The 22,627-nt window shown below is 39.6% G+C and overlaps 1 protein-coding gene across 1 annotated transcript in view; it reads right to left on the reverse strand.

Annotated features, from left to right (window-relative positions):
- Positions 1 to 8,351: 8,351 nt before the first annotated feature.
- Positions 8,352 to 22,627, reverse strand: part of SCG5 (secretogranin V) — a 34,346-nt gene continuing 20,070 nt past the window's right edge. The window contains exons 3-6 of the mRNA XM_075192741.1: positions 15,981 to 16,130; positions 13,805 to 13,914; positions 10,950 to 11,003; positions 8,352 to 8,826 (exon numbers count right to left, since the gene is read on the reverse strand). Coding sequence (XP_075048842.1) covers positions 8,740 to 8,826; positions 10,950 to 11,003; positions 13,805 to 13,914; positions 15,981 to 16,130 — 401 coding nt within the window. The 3' untranslated portion in view covers positions 8,352 to 8,739. The remainder of the gene's footprint in view (positions 8,827 to 10,949; positions 11,004 to 13,804; positions 13,915 to 15,980; positions 16,131 to 22,627) is intronic.

Raw genomic sequence — 22,627 nt, forward strand, 5'->3', positions numbered from 1 at the left:
ACCTTGACATCTATGCATTTGGGGTCGGTAGTAGTACACATGGATATTATTCACAGTCAACACCAACACTGCTAGGGATGAAGGAGTCAGCAGCAATTCAAACTGCAGATTTATTTTCAGAAATTACAATTGTGCTCATTACTACTTATCAATGGAAGAGAGAAAGAGCCTTGAAAGGTTTCCAAATTGCTATATGAATTATTGTAAGCAATGTTGTGACTAGTTATAGTTCTCATAATTGATGTTTGGATTTGTAATCAGTGCTCTGATAGATGGTATACATTGCTTTTTCAGAGGATCAATTTCAAACCAATTTCCATTGAAAATATACAATTTACATTTTCATGGTATTGTGCTTTACCAAAACTGCTCACTTTATAGAAAACAAGTAAAATGCAGCATCTTTAAAAAAAAATCAAAATAATATCATAGAGAACTATAGTATTTCAATTTACATGTAACAATAGCTCTATAAGGCTAGGGCTGCACGTGATTTACACCATGCATCCACAGTAATTCTGTATACTGTGCATAACAATCTCTGTGGGCAAGACCCGTCTAATGAAACCAGAGATTCAATCCAATTCAGCCATTTGACAGATGAAACCATCAGAATACATCAGCAATTCAGAATGAGAAGGCTGAGGCAAGTAACTTTTTACTCTTTGCTTGTCACAGCTCTCCTGTAGCAAACAGAATTGCGCCTGCATGCTAAAGTAGAAGAGGATCATGGGATTTGCAACGGGCAGGCCTTCGGCCAGTCAAAGCCAGGTCCTCAATCTATTCAATGACTTCAAAATCCATTATTCAAGTGCAATGAGCACTGACAATACGATCAGCAACGCCTTCATACATTCAACTATATATGTATGAATTAATTATAAGTATCTTGTATTGAATGGGGGTCTTCTTTCACATAAATCTACATTGAGAAATAACACTGTTTGTTCTTTAAATAGAATGCACAAATAATCTGTAAAAAAGGCTTAAGTCTCAATAAGGGTCTAACCACTGTTAAGCATTACAACAAGAGGTGCTAAATGCAGTGACTACCACCACATCAGAGGCAGCCCTGGGACCCAGAGATGAGGGGGCCCATGCATTGTCACCCTGCCCTCCGAGGCTCTCAATTGAGCTGAGGAGGAGGGGGGGTCTCTTCTGCTCAAGCATGGGTATATGATATGTACCGTAAAATCCAGACTGGGAGGAGGTTAGAGCAGAACGCAGACAATATTCTGGTATACAATACAGAGAGCAGGGGTGTCGCATTCAATTGCCGGACCCCATAGCAGAGATTACATTCACCACAAGAACCCTGAGAGTTCAAATGGTGCTTCAGTTTGCATGTATCCGCCCTGTTCATGCTCAGAAGGGCAGAAAGGGGGGGGGGGCGTTGGTAGCAGGTGAAATGTAATTGCCAGGTTACCCTTATTTCTGGGCACCACTTGCAACAGCAGTAGTGTTCCCCCTCACAGAGGGAATTCTAGTGACCTACATATAATACAGACAGCATTGTAGTGACCTCTCTACAATATGGAGAGCATTCTAGTGACCCATGTACAATACAAAGAGTATTCTAGTCACCTGAGTACAGATACAGAGGACATTCCAGTTCTCTATACAATACAGAGGGCATCCAAGTGACCTCTATCGTGCACTCTTTGCTTTTCCACTTAAGGAAAGCTGTGGTGAGATTTCTAGTGATCAATATCCAATATGTAGAGCATTCTAGTGACTGATATACAAGACAAAGAGCCTTCTAGGAAACTCTATACAATACAGAGAGAATTACAGGAACCCGTAGAGACCACTAATCAAAATGCAATGTGACCACTATTCAATGACAACCTTTTTTTGGAGGCCACACTAAAATGAAGACAGCCAGACCCCCAGTCTTTGGTAACTTTATAATCCAGACCAACCCAAATCTCTGGTGGCTTTATTATACAGACCCCAGACCTATGATTGCTTTACAACGCAGCCCACTTTTGTTCACTCTTGGGGGAGAAATGTAGACCCTCTGATCATCCAAATTAATTACTCACCCCTTCTGCTGTCCCAGCTGCTGGTGAACATTCTCTCGGGCATGTACAGTGTGTCTGCAGGCAGCCTGGCCCCACATCTGTACTGGAAAAATTAAAATTTGCCACAATAATCAATTAATGAAGTGCAATGCTATTCACTAAACTGTGTACACACTTGCAAAGCTGCCATTATCATCATCTTTTATTTATAAGGCGCCACAAAAGTTCTGCAATGCCGTACATGACAAACAGAACGCTGTGATCCATAACACCTTACAAGATACATGAAAAACAAAATACAAAGACCAGACATGCTGAATAAACAGTATACAGATAACATGGTAATCCAGATCAAATTATTTACAGGACAGTGAGGGAGTGTGAGCTTAAGAAAACACGGCTAGTAAGCAGGCCAAGAGGCACAGAGGTTGTTTGAATAGTAGAAGGAGAACACAAGGAGAGAGGGCCCTGCTCGTCAGAGATTACATCCTAAGGGAAAGGGGAAGACACAAATAGGGTGGTATATTGATTGGGGAGTGGGGGAAAAAGCCGTGACAAGGGAGTTATTAGGCTTGAATAAAGAAATGACTCCAAAAGGCACCTTTGAAGCCTTTGAGAATATAGGCTAACCTGATAGGGTGTGGGAGATCATTCCACAGCAGGGGAGCAGCTGGGGCAAATTGCTGGATGTGGGAGTGGGAAGAGTTAACCAGTGATGTAGTGAGGGGGCGGAAAATAGTGTGGATAGAGACGAGGTTGGAGATGTGGTAGGAGAAGGGTTGATTGAGAGCTTTGAAAGTGAGTGAGAAGAGTTTAAATTTAATTCTGTAGGCCATGGGGAGCCAATACGAAAACGCAAAAGGAAAGAGCATGTCTTTAATTTTATGACATTTTTTAGCAAGTTCTCTAACTTTCAACATTTATATTTTTATTTTTTCGCTACTGGTAATAATCAGGACAATATTGGAAACACTCTTATTTTAATTGGTTTAGTAAATCTAAAAATGCTCTTTCCTTTTACTTTTATTATATCTATATTATACATATATAGGGTGCACCACCCGACATTTGAGTACTGCTACATTAGTTACAGTTACAACTAAGATCGGGATTGTGATTACCTAGTGCGGTGGTTATTACTCCATTGGGCATGGGGAGCCAATGTTGCGACTGGCAGAGAGAAAATTAAGATGGCCAGCAGCATTGAGGATAGACCTAAGAGGGGCAAAGTGGGAGTAAGGTAGGCCACAGAGAAGGAGGTTACAGTAATCAAGGCGAGAGATTACAAGGGAGTGAATAATTGTTTTAGTGCTTTCCGTGGTGAGAAAGGGCCATGTCTTTGATATATTCCAGAGGTGGAAGTAGCAGGATTTTGAAAGGGACAGAATGTGAGGTTTGAAGGAGAGAGAGGAGTCGAGGATGACCCCTAGGCATCAGACTTGAGGGACAGAATGTTATTAACAGATGAGAGTGGGAGGAGGTGAGGGGTTCCTGGATGGTGAAGGAAGATAGTTCAGTCTTGGAAATATTGAGTTTAAGAAAGCGCCGGGACATCCAAAATGAGATGGGCGGGAGACAGCAGGACATACAAGACATAAGGAAAGGCAAGGAGGTCAGGGGATGAAAGATAGATTTTGGTATTATTGTCACCAAGAGGTAAAAAGGGAGAAGAGCAGGGGGGCAAGAATGGAACCTTGGGGATCTCCAACAGGTAAGGGAAGAAGGGGGATGTGGGGCCAGGTGTAGCGTCTGAAAAGGAGCGGTCGTTGAGGTAAGCGGAAAACCAGGAAAGGACAGTGTTACAGAGGTCTATAGATTTGAGAGTGTGCAAAAGGAAGAAGTGGTCAACAGTATTAAAGGCAGCAGAGACGTCAAGTAGGTTAAGAAGGGAGAAGTGTCCTTTAGATTTAGCGAAGAGAAGATCATTAGTTACCTCAGTGAGGGCAGTTTCAGTGGCTTGGAGGGAGCGAAAACCAAATTGGAGTGGGCCAAGGAGTGAGTAAGAAGAGAAGTGAGATGGTTGTAAACAACCTGTTCGAGACAAAAGGAAGGAAGGAGATAGGAAGTTAATGAGAGAACGGTAGGGTCATGGGATGGTGTTTTAGTATGGGGGAGACGAGAGCATGTTTAAAGGAGGAGTGGAAGGTTCCAGATGAGAGGGATATGTTGAGGAGGTTGGTAAGGTGGAATCAGGCCTCAAGAGAAATGGAGCTGAGGAGGTGGGAGGGGATGGTGTCAAGTGGACAGGTGAAAGGGGGTGAGGAGTAGAGAAGGGTGCAGACTTTATCTGCAGATACCAGAGTGAATGAAGAGAACAGGGTGGGCTAGGAAGTGGGGGTGGCCAGGGCCGCCATCAGGGGGGTACGGGGGGTACTGTTGTACCGGGCCAGGGCTCACCAGGGGGCCCGGTACCACAGTTCAGAACAGACTTACCTGGGGCCCGCCGCTGGTCTCCGCTATTCTGTCTTCAGCCTGGCTGTCACCGTGACAGCCAGGCACCAGGATCCGATCACAGGGGTGGAGGATTCATTCCCCCTGCGATCATGTGCTCTGCCTGTGACAGATCGGAACCTGGTGCCTGGCTGTCACGGTGACAGAATAGCGGAGACCAGCGACGGGCCCCAGGTAAGTATGTGTTGCTCATGGAGGGGGGGGGGGCCTGGGTAGCACGGGGGGGCCGTACTGGGCCTGATTTTTTCTGAAGGCGGCCCTGGGGGTGACAGTGAGGAACAAGTGATGGAGATAGCATCCACAGAGAAGGTGAGAGGGGAGATGTCATGACGTATTGACTCAATTTTGGAGGTGAAGGGGTAGCAAAGTCGATAGAGGGGAGTAGTAGTGGGGGAGGGGAGAGGAGGGAGTTGAAGGTGGATATTATAACATGAATTTACTTACCATATTTTCATAATAAACTGCAAGGTACAACTTAGAATAATATGGGTTCATGGCATAGAGCAGTGGTTCCCAAACTGTCTCATTTCGAGACACCCTTAGGATCTCCACAATTTTTTCAAGGCACCCCTTAGCCAAAACAATTACAGAGACCAGTTTTTTTAAGCAGTTAAGTCAAAATAACGTAATAAGTAGTTAAGCCCCTTCATCATCACAATGTGCCCCTTCACCAGTTTCTCTTTTATTACACTGCCTTTCATCCTAGTTCTGCCCCTCCAGTCATTTACTAACCTTTTTATTTGGCCTTCTTTCTTCTGCCTTCTTTTCTTAAAGTTCAGGCTCCTCTCTGCGCCACTACTCACTGAAAATGTCGGACATGTAGTATTTTTATTTCTTGGGGTTGACTGGTGGACAAGCGGGTGATGACAGGCGGAGAGGAGCGTCTCTCAGGCTTGGTGCCCCCCCCCCTTACTTACCACCGGCCCTGTCCGCGGCACCCAGTTTGTAAACCACTAGCACAGAGCATTTATCTTATTTTAGCCATTTCTTGCACACAACTATTATTCAGCAAAGTATATTAGATACATGTACTGGAACCTATTTTGTGTAAGATACACATTTCCATATTGAACATGCACACTAAATATATGTGTATACATAAGTCAGTATATAGGTTTTTCTTTGTATAGTTGACTTGCTTCCTCTGGAGAGGTGGAACAAGTTAGTTGACTGGTTATTAAAATCATTAGCGTAGCAGTTATATTACATCCAGTTGTGGCCATCTACACATTACTTACTTGGACTACTGCAGAAAAGATTATTCCAATTTAATTTCAAAGGGGTAAACTGATGATTATATTTAATTTTTATTTAATTACATTTTAAGGGGCATATTCAATTAGTTTTCCAGTCCGCTGGATCGCGCCGGAACGGGCCGCGAAGTCAATCCACGTTACCGCAATAACGTGGATTGACTTCGCAGCCCATAGGGTTGCGTACGAAAATCCGCGTTATTGCGGTACCGTATTACCGGCAATACTGTGCGAACCGGAAAGCTAATTGAATATGCCCCTAAGTTTCAAATACAACTTTCATATTTATTAACTGTCAAGACAATATTTTCTCCTGTGTATAGGACACTTCATTACCTTGCATTGCATACAAATAGGGTAACGCGACTTTAGCATTTATTACACTGTCCAGCCACATGTCTGCCATCTTGCAGCATAAGTATACGCACCTATGTCTGGCATTAATACTACTGTTTGTGAGCTGGAAAGCGGTTATTCTTTTTTACATATGAATGGAGTGCAAATGTGTCCACCTTTAAATGAACCCCACTATGTCATACAGATTCACTGAGGTAGTGATCATACCAATGTGTACTTTAACTGGAACTGACATACCTATGTTGAACCCTTCCAACCTGTGATGGGTACATTATTACTACCATTTATTTATATAGCGCCACTAATTCCGCAGCGCTGTACAGAGAATTCACTCACATCAGTCCCTGCCCCATTGGAGCCTACAGTCTAAATTACATGAGCAGCAGGGTCTGTTTATTGAGTCAATATGAACAGACAGGTCAGACAAGTTTGCAAAAACAAAAACCCCCAACATATTTCTAGAAAATTATCTATTATACCAGAAACTAAAATAAGTTTGTAGGTAAAAAGAAAACAAAAAAAAACAAACAGTCTGTTCTTAGTGTCTGATCATTTTAAAAATTGTGCTCTGCAATGTGGACACATTTTTTGTCAAAGTACATTAAATATAGAAAACTGCTATAGAATGATATAGAGAGCAATTCTAGCAGTGTAAAGCACTGTCATACAGGGACGATCTGGTTACTGTGCTAGATAATAAAAAAATGTGAGGTTGGTTTGTTTTTCTAGTTAGAGAAGTAGTAGTTTAAAGCAGATGTTTTAAGTTGTAGATTAGCATCATGCTATCTATTTCTATAACCATTTTACTATGAAAAAGCATCTGCTCTATTCTATTTAATAGAAGGACTCCTTTCAAGTTGTATCCTAGCAGTACACAAAATGTATGGGAGAGATAGTCATGAATCCCCACACATAAATATAGCAATGGAAACTGAATGCACGTGGAAGCTTAGAGAACGGTGTGGATCTCCAAGTGTTGTGCAATATACTGTAAGATAGTATGGAATACTTTAATAAAATAAATCTACATGTTCGACATTTGTTCTGCATATGGAAACATACTTTCTCAAAGATAGTAACCAATTCCTTCTGATGTACAGATTTTATGTTCACAATTATTCTTCTTTAAAGAGGAATTATTACCTTCTTTTAGGGCTGGGCTAAACGCATGATTTTGACCTCCGCCTGTTTATCTACAACTGTGTGCCATATAGCATACTTACTATTGGACAAGCTTAAGTCACCAGGACTGCTCGTCACATTCCCTGGCAGCATTCATGAACAGCAGCATTCCATCATTGCAGTTGTTGCATATAAGTGAGATGTGTGTAACCAGTCCCATAGGGCACAATTGGTTACAAATGGCCTGACAGAAAGCATGTAATGTAGGCCTAGCATTTTATAATTAAGAGATTAATCAATTAATCAATATGATGATAAACAATGTTTCCAGGAGCGCCAACTTTTTAATTTGCATTTTATTCAACCATTTCTTTTGCTGGCAGTGATCAATGTCTTTGCCACGATCTGCAAATGAGAAAGGAAGCACATTCAACAGGTATACAAGTAGTTTACAAAAATGGAGCCTTATCCATCTTTTTTTCAACACAACTAGACAAGACATATAGGGCCTGAGTCATTAAGGAGAGCAAAGCATAAAAAAGGAGTAACATTTGCACCTGGGCAAAACTATGTTGCATTGGAGGGGAGGTAAATTTAAAATGTGGGGACACATTTATAGTTGGGGTAGGGCATGTCCTAGATCAACTTTACATTTCAGTGTAGTAATAAAGCTATTAAGTATTTGTGTGCTAGATGAAAAAACAGCCAGTATTTAACTTATGTGCAAAATAATAAACTAATTTGCACCCCTGGCATTGTAACATGGTTTGTCCCAGAGAACATTTACTCATTTTTTGCCTTAATGACTCAGGCCCATAAGGTTTAATGTAGAAATTCCATGAACATGAAATTTGATTAGCAGAGCACAAAGACAGGACCACTGAACACAAAATACAATTTGCATAATATTAAGGAACTAATAATAACATTCACAAATATATATTTAAACGTTCTCGTAACTAAATCTGTAGTTGGAGCCTGAAGTTACCTGAATAGCTAATGTAAATACAATGTAAACATCTTAGGTGCTGTCAAGCTATAAGGACTTTAACATTCACAGACATATATGCAAGTGGTAGCTCTTTTATATAAGGCAATGTATTCTAGTTTTAATGGTCCTATAATAGAAATCACAAACAGAATGTATCGGGAGAGAAGTCTTTATTGCAATGATTATTTCTTTACAGTTCTAATTTCTGCAGCCGTCTAGACACAAGTTTCACTTGGGAGGAATGAAATCTTATTTTCAACTACGTCTTAAGACTGGCAGTGTTTGTCAGCAACCAATTGGTTAAACTTCCTCTCAAAGCAGCACGAAAAAGCACAAGAAAAAGATACCGGTCCCCTAATTTAACAGAAAGCAGAAGTCTATATTTTTTATTATCTATGACAACATAATGTTATAAATCCAGCTGTTTCCCATTCACAGGTCTATAAATAATAAACACACTGCCAGTCAGTGGGGCTCTGGAGCAGCAGATAGGACGCCGAGCTGGATCACAGCAAAAAGCGGCTCACTCATTTGGTCCTGCTTATTCCTCTTCGCCAGAGAAATGCGGAACAGACTTCTTGGCTACAACATTGTCCAGTCTCTGTCCCTGTAGGTATGGATTCACCATCTGTAAGTGGAAAGGTGCAGAGGAGTGTATGACATGGATACAGTTATACATTCAATGCCACATTATCTAGTTTCTAAGGCTGTATTTCAACCAGTAACCACTGAAACTGCTAAGCACTTTCTGCGGCTATTTCAGGGCAGTTTTATTCTGAATGTACTCTATAAAGGGGTTAAATGTTACAAATGTAGCTAGATCCAAACAGGGGTTAAACTGAGCGGCCCGGGGAGCCGTTGCCCCCCTGCCCAGCCCGCCCCTGCGTATAATGCATCATAAAAGCCAGCTAGAAGTTTAACCCTTATTATTCTAGTTTAGAGGTTGCTTTCCACCTTCTGACAACTTTAACTTATTTTTTTGTACACGGCTTCCTGCCAGATTTACTAAAATGCATTCTATTGGCCTTATTGCTGTCTTTTGTGGGGGTTTTTTTTACCAGTTGTTGAATTTGATTGTCCAAAAGCACAATATTGCACTGTGGATACCAGGCAATTCATTGCACAGAGCAGAGCTGTGTGGTAACCAATTGTAAAATAAATCTAAATTATTGCTATTACATGATCGTGAAGAATGCAATGAGATTCACGGCCATTTTGATACTTCATACTGATAGAGCTGCTCCAAATTGTTAATGAAAAGTTACAAAGTTTACATAAACTTCTCGAGTTTTAGATGAATTACAAAAATTGAACACTAAATATGACCAAGTCTACCAGCTGCGACCATGTATAGTATCTTTAAACTAAAGTGTTTCCATGCAAATGAGATATGAACTGCAAATTCAAACATTGAACTCCTGCAGAGTAGAGTTGTTACAATTTTATGTTAAATATATTTAAAAAAAAAAAAAAAGGTATAGAAACAAACTATACAAGTTGAACAATACTATAAAATTCTATACACTAAACAAACAGAAGGAAAATGCTTTATTTTATAGTTAATTTTAACCTCTTAAACTTTTAATGACAACTTCAAGCTAACAGTTGACAGGGTAGCAATTATAAAATATACACCATAATGGTCAAACCAAAAAAAAAAATAATTTTGATGTTGTTTTCAAAAATGGTTTGACCAAAAGTTAGAATTTTCGATCAAACCAGCTCAGTTCACCAAATTCAAACTGCCTTGAACCAGAACTGGATTTTTGAAGGGTCAACAGGAGCCCCCAAAGCAGAGGGTTTGTGGTGTGTGGACAAATAGAAAGCCTCAAGTAGCTTTCTAATGACCCATGTGGTCACATCCACCTAGACTGGCACAGCATTGGCACAAAATGGGAACTGTGGTGGGGTCACACAAACAAGATACTAGCCCTGGGGTCCTCACAAATCTTAAACGGATCCTGGCTTGAATAGTTCAGGAATCTCTATACATTTTCAGCCTATAGAATATGGTAAACCTTTAAAAAGGGCCACTGTTACATTCACTAAAGTGTTTAAACTAATTGAACTTCATAAACTTTGTGGAAATCTACTGCTTACTGGAAGGAGTGAGGCAATCAGAGTATATAAAGCTCTCTGACAGCGACTACAAAAATTTCACAGTGAGCCCCTCGATTTCTACATTATTTCACAATAGTACAGATGGAGAAAGGACACAAGCATATGTCATCACAGCATAGTATATCATCAGCTATTTATATAGTATATAGTGGCACAAGACAAGAGATCAACATAAAGGCAGCAGTTGCTCTTTAATCCATAGCCATCACATCACCATATAGTAAATCTGCCTTTGGGGTAGGCAAAAAACAAAAACATATGGCTGCATGAAACATTTGGGACAAAATAGGCCATGTGCCGATCAATATAGAGCAGGCCTGGCCAACCTGTGGCTCTCCAGGTGTTGTGAAACTACAACTCCCAGCATGCATGCAAGCTATTAGCTGGCTAGCTAATGACAAAACATTCTGGAGGTTGTAGTTTCATAACACCTGCAGAGCCATAGGTTGGCCAGGCCTGATCTAAACCATACCCTTTGTAATGTGGCCACGCCCACTTTTGTTGTTGTTTAACCCGTGACTGTGCCAAAATCTAGACTGTTGGGTAGTGTCCAAGAAATCATCTATTCATATATGGCCCAGCAATGCAGTAAGCATGCCCAATTACAATAGCAAGTTCCAACAGTATTACCCTCTTCTTCCTCTGGGATGCTCCTTTCATTTTCTCGAAGAGTAACTTTTTATTCTGCAGGAGAGAGAAAGGCGGGAATTACTGGGCTGACAATCACAGTGAAGTGGTTACAAAGCCAAGTCCACATTTTTTAAACTTCTACGAATATACTCCCAATGCTTTAATATGTACAATACAACCAAGCGTCTGCTTAACCCATGGCCAGATTATGGGGAAGGGTGATGGTCACAGGAGGCATGTACCCTGGGTCTCCTTCTTTAAGGTGGACCCCAGTCCAGCAGTACTGACATGGTCGCATCATTTGTGCAATCTTAACTGTGAACTCAGCGAATGCCAGTGACCAGCCCCTATTCCTCTGTACAAGTGTTCACATCCTGCCTATTCCGCTATACTGGCAGCATGCAACTGCTCTGTTGCAGTACCACAGGGGCTGAGAGTCACTGAACTTCCCTGGTCATATTTTTTATGATAAATTGAAAGAATAAGGATTTTTTTTTTATTGCTGTGATTAAAGGCGATTTAAAAAAAAAAAAAACCCAAATATTACATATCGCCACCAAAGGGCTAGTCACGAAAAATAGGTCCCTATATCTTTGATCTGGATCTCTATTAATTTTAGAAATAAAATTCATAAAGCTCCCGGGCCATTTTGATAAAGCTAACAGATCAAAGTCTACCACATCCCATCTGCATAAAGTGATTATATTATATTCTAAATATATTCTACCGATAATTAAAAGTGATCTTTGTAGCCTTTTCCCCAAATCTGGGCCTGGATTGCTGTGCAAAATGAAAAAAACTAGCCAACAGCTACTTAGCATTTTACTGCATCAAGATATAAACTAGTATTTACTGTTACAAACACTGTTTAAAAAAGTAAAAAATAAAAATAATTTATTTAAAATATTTGTTTATTAAAATGTGAAAAAAGCACTAACAAAAAAATCCTGGGATTTTCCATAATCCTCTTTTTTACAACATGAGAAAACCACAGTATCCTTATCAGCAGTAGCTATTTATATAGCGCCACTAATTCAGCAGCGCTGTACAGAGAACTCACTCACAGCAGTCCCTGCCCCAATAGAGCTTACAGTCTAAATTCCCTAACACTTACACAGACAGACTAAGGTCAGTTTAATAGCAGCCAATTAACCTACTAGTATGTTTTTGGAGTGTGGAAATAAACCGGAGCATTGGGAAGAAACCCACGCAAACATGAGGAGAACATACAAACTCCACACAGATAAGGCCATGTGCAGGTTGTGCTGTTCTTAGAAATTTTGCTAAAATGTCACGCAGAATAAAGATGTCATCAAACCTAGCAAGTGACAATGCCCACGCTGTGTCTCACTTACAGGCCATCATTGTTTAGTTTAATCCTAGAAACGTTCACCTTTTCTCTGGACTTAATAAATGTGTCACATCATCAGTAAAGTACACATTTTCATCTGCAGTACACTAAATAAGGAAATGTTTTCAGACACTTCTAGCATATTGTCAATGCAATTATAGAGGTGTTGGTGGTTGTCAGGAAACCTTCACTGACAGGAAGAAGTATTGCTACCCATATTAAATTAGAGAGAGATGTAAAGAACAGAACTGAAATCTATTAGACAACTTTGTTGCTTGCTCTGCATGACAAAGAAACTTATTACAACCCAGCTTTGATATACGCACCTTAGTGGGAAGGCTTATTGTTGTTTAATAATTGCAAGCATGCCTTAAAACATGAACATGTTTTTTGCAAACGTTTGTGGAAAAAATACAATGAAAAAAAGTGTCCAATTTTTAAAACAGTCTAAAGAGTAATTAATTGAGTAAATGAATGGCAGATACAAATTAATGGAATGTAGAAGAGAGTATTTTCTTTCATTATATCCCAGAGGACTGATTGATCTGGAGACAGTCGCACTGATCTGAATGATTTTGCTTTTTCTAACCTGGATCTAGTCTTAGATCTGGGGATACTTTCAATAATTTGACATCATTATAAAGGGTTCAGAACAATTTTCCCTTTAAAGAACACCAGTTTTTTTTCTTCCTTGGGGACTCACATCTGTGCAATTCTCGCCGTCATGTCTGGACTCAACGATTACGGCAGAGAAACTGGGGGTATCCACACACAGAATGACTAGAACATGGATAGTGGTTTTCAATAAGTGACAACAGACTTCCCTCATGTTATGTGTATATAGAGAAATTAGGCCAGTTGTGCAAAGCAGTCTTACTAATATGATTATACTGCACTAGCGACTGTAAAATTAGTTTTGTGGTCTTTTATTTTATTTTTCAGAAAATTAACAGACAAGCAGTTTTTGCAGGTTTAAAAGAAAATGAAGAAATAGGACATGTGTATTTAAAAAGGAAAAGCATGCTACTTATAAAAACATAAATAATGACACCCTGCTGAACGTGGGGTATGCTAGCAGTGGAACTACCGCCACGGCAGGTGTCATAGGACCAGGCAAAGCTGTGTACCGTCCCAAGACCACTGCTCTGCTATTCATAGCACGCACAGCCTCCCCCCTTGTACGCTCAGAAAAGTAAAGTGCGGGCCTTGGGAGGGTGAACTTCATTGCAGAATCTTCCCCCACACTTGGCTATAGTTATGCTGTGTTCTGCCACCGAGGGATGGGTATACATTAATGCCATCTCTTTATACATTTGCAAATCTAGCATTAACACCTAAATATATTGTGAGAATACTCCTGTCACTTATGCAGAGGAGTCAATAAAAATGGGATAGAATAGCTAATTGTACTTTTCCATAAATTGTTACTTCTCAGGTGTAGGGAAGGCATTACAGGCTGCAGTAGGAGTGCCCAGCAGGGGGCATGAGATAACTAGAGACTTACCCACTTGTTTACTCCTGGATAGTTGTGTTCTGGGTCATAAAGGTTCTGGTGAAGCTGGTACTCTTTGCTGAACTGAGCTGTGTCTGGTGTTTCCTCCAGGCAGCTATCACCTGTTTTCAAAAACAAAAATATTTCAGTCTAGTCCTTGGGTGAATGAAACACTCAACGCAAACATTGGACTGTCCTGAGAGGGGGTAGATACACAACCCTCGCGACTCAGACACTGTATAAGAAGGGATGTGTGGAGCCTATCTTCTCAGAAATACACAGGTTATGTCACTCTGTGCTTAGCAGTGTGAGGTCTGCATTCAGGTTCCAGGACAGAGACTGCGGGGTATATTTACTAAACTGCGGATTTGAAAAAGTGGAGATGTTGCCTATAGCAAACAGATTCTGTCTGTGATTTTGTAGAATGTACTAAAGAAATGAATACAAGAATCTGACTGGTTGCTATAGGCAACACCTCCACGTTCTCAAACCCGCAGTTTAGTAAATATACCTCTCCATCTGTTAAATGACCACTAAAACTAAACTGCAAATGATTAGAGAGGAGGAAAGCACAGGAAACACGACCTATAGTGGTAATATAAATGTGGCCCTTAGTTTATAACAATGTTAATTGTAAGCATCGGCAAAGGGACACAAGTGAAAATGAATGAAAAGCTGAGTGAACAGTTCACTATTGTACAGTAATTCGAGACCATTCCTCCATAAAAATAATAAAAAAAAGTAACCATAAATTTGAATAATTCAACCACCTATCCAGGGACAAGGATAGGTTAAAAACTCAGACTGTAAAACAGCGGCACAGACTTTCTGGAATCCAAATATTAGGACCTGTTGATACCCCTACCTTCTTGCATACCAGCTCTACGTTATTCTACCTTTAAATCTTAAAGAACAAAAAAAGATTATATATATATATATTATATATATATTCGGTTATAATGGATACAGATATAAATATATATCAATCCCTAATAACCTAAGATAATCATATAGTGTCCAATAATGTCAGCATGTCAACCTCACCGCATGCACTGTTTTATGGACAGCTATATACAAAGCCACAGTCTATATCGCATTAAGACCTTGCCTCAGGACTTCTGTCTGTGGTTGTAACTTATTTACTCAGAACACTTTCACTCTGTGCCTTTGGCCAAAAATGTTAACGGCCACAGGTCCACTTAATGACTTGCTCCTTTGCTCATTTACTTGGAGACAGATTGGCGTCACTAAACGAGCATGGGAGGAGGTGATAGAGAAAATGGAACAGGTGAACGACAGACCAAGACAAAGCAAATATTTGTTCTATATTTCATACAGTTTTTTGATGACAGACAGTGCACATTTTGTCACGTGTACGGAGCATGACTGGGCTCCGTTTTAAGACAGTAGTAACTAATTCAGATACCCCAGCAGGCAGATCTTCCATATTTCTAAATTTGAGAGTATAACCATTGCCAAATGTATATAGGTACTCTAATTTGTCCATTAACATAGTGAACTAGATTGAGCCACTTTCTTTTCTTTTTGCCAATTAGAAATATGTTTGATTAGCACCTGACATCTGGTTCCAGGTCAGTTATCACAAGATAGTGTGAGGTAGTGTAGCCAATACATTTAGTGATTTGTAGTGATTTGTTCCTTGTCTAATGTAAAGGCACCATGTCCTGTGGATTCAGTTATACTAGTAATATTTTCTATAATTCTGAATTGATCTGTCCTGCAGCCCTGTGCAATTCCCTATCAGCACTGAGAGAAATACAATGGACATAGGAAGAGATCAGTGCATAGACAGTATCTGCAGTAAATAGCAGAATCTCAGCACTGCATATCTGTCTGTCTGAGTGTGTTGTAACAGCAATATATTTCTAGCAGTCACATTGTAAACAGAATTCACTGGATGTGTTCATGCGTCATTTTGGATATGCTGTGGTTTCAGTATGATGGAATTCTATACTTGATGCATATTTGCTATATTCATAAAGATAACGGTGTATGGAAATCATCCCTAAGAAAATTGTAATCCATTTTCACATGGCTTTCCTGCAAAGTTGCCTTCTCTGAGCTTCATTAAGGGCGCAAGTCTATTAAAAGATTCTGCAAGAACTGCACTGGCAGCCGTACTGACCTCAGCCGTTTTGTTTCCATACAGGTAAATATGATCAATTACCAGTTTTTCCAACAGGACAAGGGTTAGGAGGGTTGGGATATCCTTGATCTTCCCTGAAGTCTTTAGGAATGTTGTCTCCTGTGAGTTCTGCTACAATATTTGGGATGTTCCCATAAGGTCCCAAATGCTGCAAGCCCTCGTGGGCACCACCTATAAAGAAGGAGAAATACAATTCATACTAAAGAGATTAAGAAATTAGACACAAACATATAAAGTACAGTAGAACCTAAAACATTAATGATCAGTTTGTTGGAAAGTCAATGGAACCTCACTTGTTGCAGAAAATCCCCCCATTACTCATCAGGGGGCTAATGTCAGAATCTATACAGCTGTTCTGCACATTTCTATGGAGCTTAGTGAACAAATAAGCAACAGAAGAAAAACTAAAGGGGACATTCTCCAAGAGTGACAGTAAGACACTGTATACCTCCATGGAATTATTATTGGGCTTCATATGGCGACAGCATTCTGCAGTTCTGTACAACCAGGGAGATACATATCATCATACAATAATAAAAATAAAATAGGAACATAGAGGAAACAGTGAGCAGAGAGGTTTAGAAATGCCCCTCTGAGCTCAGTCTGCTAATACACCATAACCCCCCCCCCCTCCTCCTTTCCCCTATGTCATCACATACCCATAGAGACTTCCAACACCATACACAACAGAGAAGTATAGAGGCAGCAGGAATGGAAGATATGGAAAGCAATTCAAATAGGTAATGGTTTGTTTGTAAATGTGACTCTAGGGTGATATTTAGATATTATGGCAAAGAGGGTTATTTGCCACACCTTTCCTGCATAGAGAAAGATAAAATCCCAGAGAGTTTGCAGGTACAGCCTGCAGTCAGGGTTAAATTCCCACTGAGGGCTAGATTTACTAAGCTGCGGGTTTGAAAAAGTGGGGATGTTGCCTATAGCAACCAATCAGATTCTAGCTTTCATTTATTTAGTACCTTCTACAAAATGACAGCTAGAATCTAATTGGTTGCCATAGGCAACATCCCCACTTTCTCAAACCCGCAGCTTAGTAAATCTAGCCCTTAGTCTTTCCCACAGCACACAGACACAGGTGCACAACATGGTGTGTGTATGTGTATAAAAGGATCGTGAGATCTGGTGGGCGGAGCTTCCGATGCTGACAAGCGGCCGGACGATAGTCAGGGATTTGTGGGCTAAGATAGTGTGTCAGGAAGCCATTGATTATTTATGTTGGAGATGTGCTGTTTTATGCTGCAAATAAAACCAGCCATTGTGTGAGAATATATCTATCTATATCTATATATCTATATCTATATATCACACACAAGTGCGTTGCGAGTGAGTGTGACTGCTGACCATACTTAGCTCTCCGCTTTTGAAAAGGAGATAATGTGGGATTGCTGCTTTAATACATGGCTCTATAAACTCTTTTTGATAAAACAAACATTTTCTAGCATCAGCTGGCTAATGTTGACAGTGCAATAGAAAAGCTCTCACAAGACAAATATACAGTGTGAGCTTATGATCCTTCAATTCCTAGGTCGGACAAATGCTCCCAGGCAGAAAGCTGCGGCAGCACCTGGCAATGAAGGAGTCTCTATGGTTACTCATTATGGCTACAAGTTCCCGGGAACACAGGATAAAGTGTCAAGATTCCAGAAATAGAAGAGCAACAGCCTCCTTGTATGAGCGATGTTGGCTGATCAATATGCAGCGCGCCACTTGTAAGCAGTTTGTTTTACAATGTGTCACTTCTGATACATGGATCCCCCTCATGCACACATCACAGACCCTATGGCACCGTGAGCTGCCCATAAAGAAAACAGAGGTACTTAGCAGGCTCCAGGGTGCTAACACATATCTAGTTAAAGTTTAACCAAGTGACAGCATTCCTTCCACTGAGAAAACATCTCCTTCTAAAGCATTTGGAAACAGAAGACAGCAGGGCCCAGTCTAGTCCTTTTGCCTGTATCTCAGTGATCATTGTGTTTTCAATGCTTTTTGTACCATTTCTCCCAACTCTAAATGGGTAAATTTAATATCACATACATACAGAATGTACCCACATCACATACTTACAGAACCAAACATGCACTGTAATTTTACATCTTGCTTGGAGATGCATGCACTTCATTTAAGATAGAAAGTAAAGGAAAACTAAAATATAACTGTATAGTCTGGTAGGTTTATGAATAAAAGCTCTTCCAAAGACGGTAACACCTGTAGGCTTTACGTCACTCCATTATATAAAACATTTTGTGCATCATATAAATCATCAAGTAGCAGGATTGCAAACGCATCCCTCTATAGGACATGTTCACTTTTGTAAATTAATTTGTTTTTCAGAATAAGATTTAATAGACTTGTGGCCTGTATTTTGCTAATACACTGTTTTACTTAACATGCATCTGGGTTAGATACACTCTCTTATAGGGAAGGTCCATCAACAGCTGAATTTACAGATATTGAAAGAGCCTTCTCTCTTCAGGTTAGAATATTTTATGCAGACATGACTAACCCAGCAAGACAGAGCTCCTCATTAACCAAACACCTGTAGGTTTAAATTCAGTTTACTTATGTAAAATCGTTCCCACTGTCAGTGACATAGCTAGAGGACCATATTGGCCCCAACAGACATGCAGAAGTACCAGTGTGGCCGGTTACTACGTATTGGAGACATTCTGCAGCAGTTGTGAATGCTGCAAAGGTGCAGTGCAGTAATGTCATTACATGGGGTGTTGTTTCCATCATTGCAAAGTGAGGGAAGAACCAAATAAACAAAAAGTTAATGTATCATATTGGGGTTATAGCAGGGCCCTGGGGCAGTTTCTAGCATTGGTATTTCTGTTCAGGGCCATCTTAACAACATTATGGGCCCTCGGGCAAAGCAGTGCACCGGGGCCCCTATATATATTATATATTATATAATGTCTAGAGATACAGATTTAGATATATAGAGATAGATAGATGTACTTGCTCAGTGACCCTTGTAGTTTTTTTCTGCAGGTTTTTTTTTTTGCAGGATTATTTATTCTAATTAAGAGCCCTGCCAATGGGGCCCCCTTGCCCGCTGGGCCCCCGGGCTCCTGCCCATCGTGCCCAATGGAAAAGATGGCCCTGTTTCTGTTGCTAATGCCACTGCCATCTGTAGCATCCTGGAAGCAAGTGAACGTCAGACACACCACTGTCAGCAATTAAGCAAGTCAACGGTGCCCTTTTTGTGCTCACTTAGGGGTTTCAATCTTAAAGTGCAAACAGGCAACTGCTTGTTCTATGTCACATTGGAAAGATCGGACATGCGGATGGATGATGCCCACACACACAGCCAGATTGTAGTCATCATCCAACTTTCATTATATCTAGTCAACATATGAGAGGCCCCAAGCTATGTTGATTGGGGTCATACGTACTGGGAATTTGCATCCATAGGATCCAAACTGCTAGCAGTGCGTAAGGTAATTTAATTAGCTTAATGAGAAAATATCTAAAAAATATAAAGTATTTAATTTAATCAATGTGAGGATAAAATTCATACAATCAAAACATCTGTTATGCATTCATAGTGCTAACTTAAAGTTAACCACAAAGTACCCCGTTAATCTTCTTGACAACGTGGCAAATTAAAGACAAAGTGATTATAGTGACATTACACAGCAGGTTTACACACACGTCAGACTGAAGACAAGTGTAAGGGACATGCACCAATAACACTACTCATTGTTCTACATCACTAGTACGAGTCTAATCATTAATACATTACACTCTAAAAACTGCAGTGACTGCAAATACAGGGAATAATAAGGGATAATACTATTATCTTAAATTAATATAAAGGAATTAGAGCTCCAGGTATAAAAAAATTAAATAAATCACCCCCATCCAAAATGCCAAAAAATAAAAAACAAAAACATAAAATTGGCAGCATCTGCTTCACAAATGCACTGATGCTGTTCTTACTTTTAAAGGGGTGGCATCACCACCTTGTGTTCAGAGCCAGCACTGCAGCCTGTACTATGCATATGATAACAGTTAATGAGATGTCCTTGCTGATCATATGCAAATGTCTTCCCTGCGTGATGGTGAATAATACAAAGCAGACGGATTCCTATTCCTATGCATTTCATCAAAACACTATGTCATGTAAGGAGTGGGGGCTTGTGTATATAAACCCTCCTTTCCATGTCTACAATGATTTGCAGACCCCAGGAGATAAGGAGGGATCAGAGGGTCCCTCACGCACAGGATTCTTAAGCGTAAAATCAAGGTCGCCTGGTTTCCAGGAATCCTATTCATCAGGTCTTCTTGATTTTATCCCTTAGATCACAGCACATGGAAGCTCATTAATGTTAACGTTTAAAGTTTAAATATAAATTTAGTAGTTAAACATCCAAGAGTTCCATAGACAGCTATACCAACAGTGGCACCTAAAGGCTATAAAAAAAGACTGCAGCCCATTAAACTTGCATAAGTATCAAATGATAATCAGTTTTGAATGATGTAGCTTATACTTTCTCTCATGTTTTCATTGCTCAGTTGTAAAACTTGAGAGAAAATAAAACTAGTCTACCTGATAATATATTCATAAGTGAAGGGCACATAACCTAGGCAAAATATGACCAAGAATTTATTTAGTAAAAGTTGCTGCAGAGCATATACAGTACAAATCAACAAACTTAAGCATCTGAAGGAGGAAAAGACAAAGCTCTTTACATCTTCAGTGAATATTGAGAGAACCAACTGGGTCTCATGTAGTTTATAGTGTAACTTCAGCGGCTTCCGCACAGCATTCAGCTGAATTTTGTGCTTCAATAATCCCTTGGCCAATAAAAGTGGAACTCTGTTCCTGATACATGTGACACTCTTTAAAAACTATTTCCACCCAAAACTGAAAAGTCGATTTTTTTAAATTTTTTTTTAGAAGACTTTATTAAGTTTCATCACAAAAATTACAAACAACTAACATGGAAAAAAGGTAATATAAACAGGCGATAACTATCAGTAAAGGCAATAAAATTTGATTAGAATGATTGCATAGTGTGAACATATATATTAGGTACAGTAGCACAAAATTAAAAATAGACCTTGGAAAGGAGTACAACAGTGTGACAATGTATATAGAGGGTAGGGGAGAAGTAGGAAAATGAGAGGGGGGGGGGGGGGGTGAGGGAGTGTTCAGACTGAATCCAGGACCCAAGGCGCTAAATACAATTTTTATGTGGAATATCCTGGGTAAAATCCGAACCTAGAATATTGCTTATCCGGAGTTCAGCCAATTAAAACATCTTGCAAAAAATTTCCTGAAGTTTTGTGTTAGTCCACCACTACTCAGCTCATGCCCGCTGTAGGTAGACTACACACTGCCACCAGGTTGTCAGCAAAGCGGAGAATCCTGCACGTCTACCACACTCCTTCTGCCTGCAGGTAGGCAGTGTTAACCACTAGCAGGAGCAAGCTGAGTGGTAGTGGGCACAGGATGTGGGAGGTATAGAGTGGGACAGTAAACAGTAAACTTCTGGGACCAGTTTTACTTAGGACATACAACCAAATACAGAATTTTCTGCTTTAGTTTGTATTGCTTTAAGAGCATGCAAAGTTCAAGAGTATATTAACATAAATCTAAAGTCAATAGGGAGAAATAAATTTAATGCAAACAGTTAAAACTTCATTTTACACTTTCCCAGAATATAACCTTTAATTCATGTATCAAATGCAGTCCCCTCAATCCCAAATACATTTCAATGGACCCATTTCTCTGATTTTAAATTACTTTTTTCCCCTTCACATTATACACAATAAAACGTACCTTGATAAAAGATTTTGTGCTACCATAGTTTTGGTTTGTGCGTTACTGCAGTTGTGCAGGATAGTAAAGAAATATAGTAATGTAATTATTACTGAGCAAACAAAATATAACTTAATATGTTTGCTTAGCTAACGATAACTTAGAAAAAAGGAAAAAAAATTTTTTTTCTCACCTCAAATTAACATTTTTTTTTTTGCAATATCTTTTTATATAGGGAAAAGGAACAACATAATATACGGTGTTAACATAAGATGGCATGGAACATGTATCTGGGATGTACCGTACCTTCGTTATAAAAAAAAGTCACATGAACATTGACAAAATCAAAGTAAAAATATAAAAAATCTGGTAACAGCTGTGTCGAAAATCTCAACAATAAAATCAAAACAGCAAAATGCTTCCACTATATTATAGAGGGGGCAATGGAAGAGAGGGAGGGGTAAAAGGAATAGTGAGGGTTAAGATTTTTTCTTGGTGGGGGGGCTCAGTATGAACATTTTGTTTTACTGTGTAGAGGTTGTTTTTTTTTTAATTGAAAGTCTACCATGCACGGACAGTTTACTTGGAATAAATGGTTTAACCAGTTAGTCAAACCTGGTCACCTGTAAACTAAGTTTGTTCCTTATATAGACAATAGTGGACACTGAAAATGTATTCAAAAGAAACACTGGTCATACAACAAAACTGTAGTCTAGAGCCAAATGTTAAAACAATTAAGTGCAGTTACTCTTACTGCCAGCAAGTGTTCAAATAGAACATCACTTCCATAGTTTGTTACAATGTTACAATGTAAACATAGTTTCACAGTCCCAATTCAATGAATGGAATGGAATGTTTCAGATGTTTATTGTGTGATCTTTAT

The sequence above is a fragment of the Mixophyes fleayi genome, chromosome 12 (assembly GCF_038048845.1).
Source record: "Mixophyes fleayi isolate aMixFle1 chromosome 12, aMixFle1.hap1, whole genome shotgun sequence".
Taxonomy (NCBI): Eukaryota; Metazoa; Chordata; class Amphibia; order Anura; family Limnodynastidae; genus Mixophyes; species Mixophyes fleayi.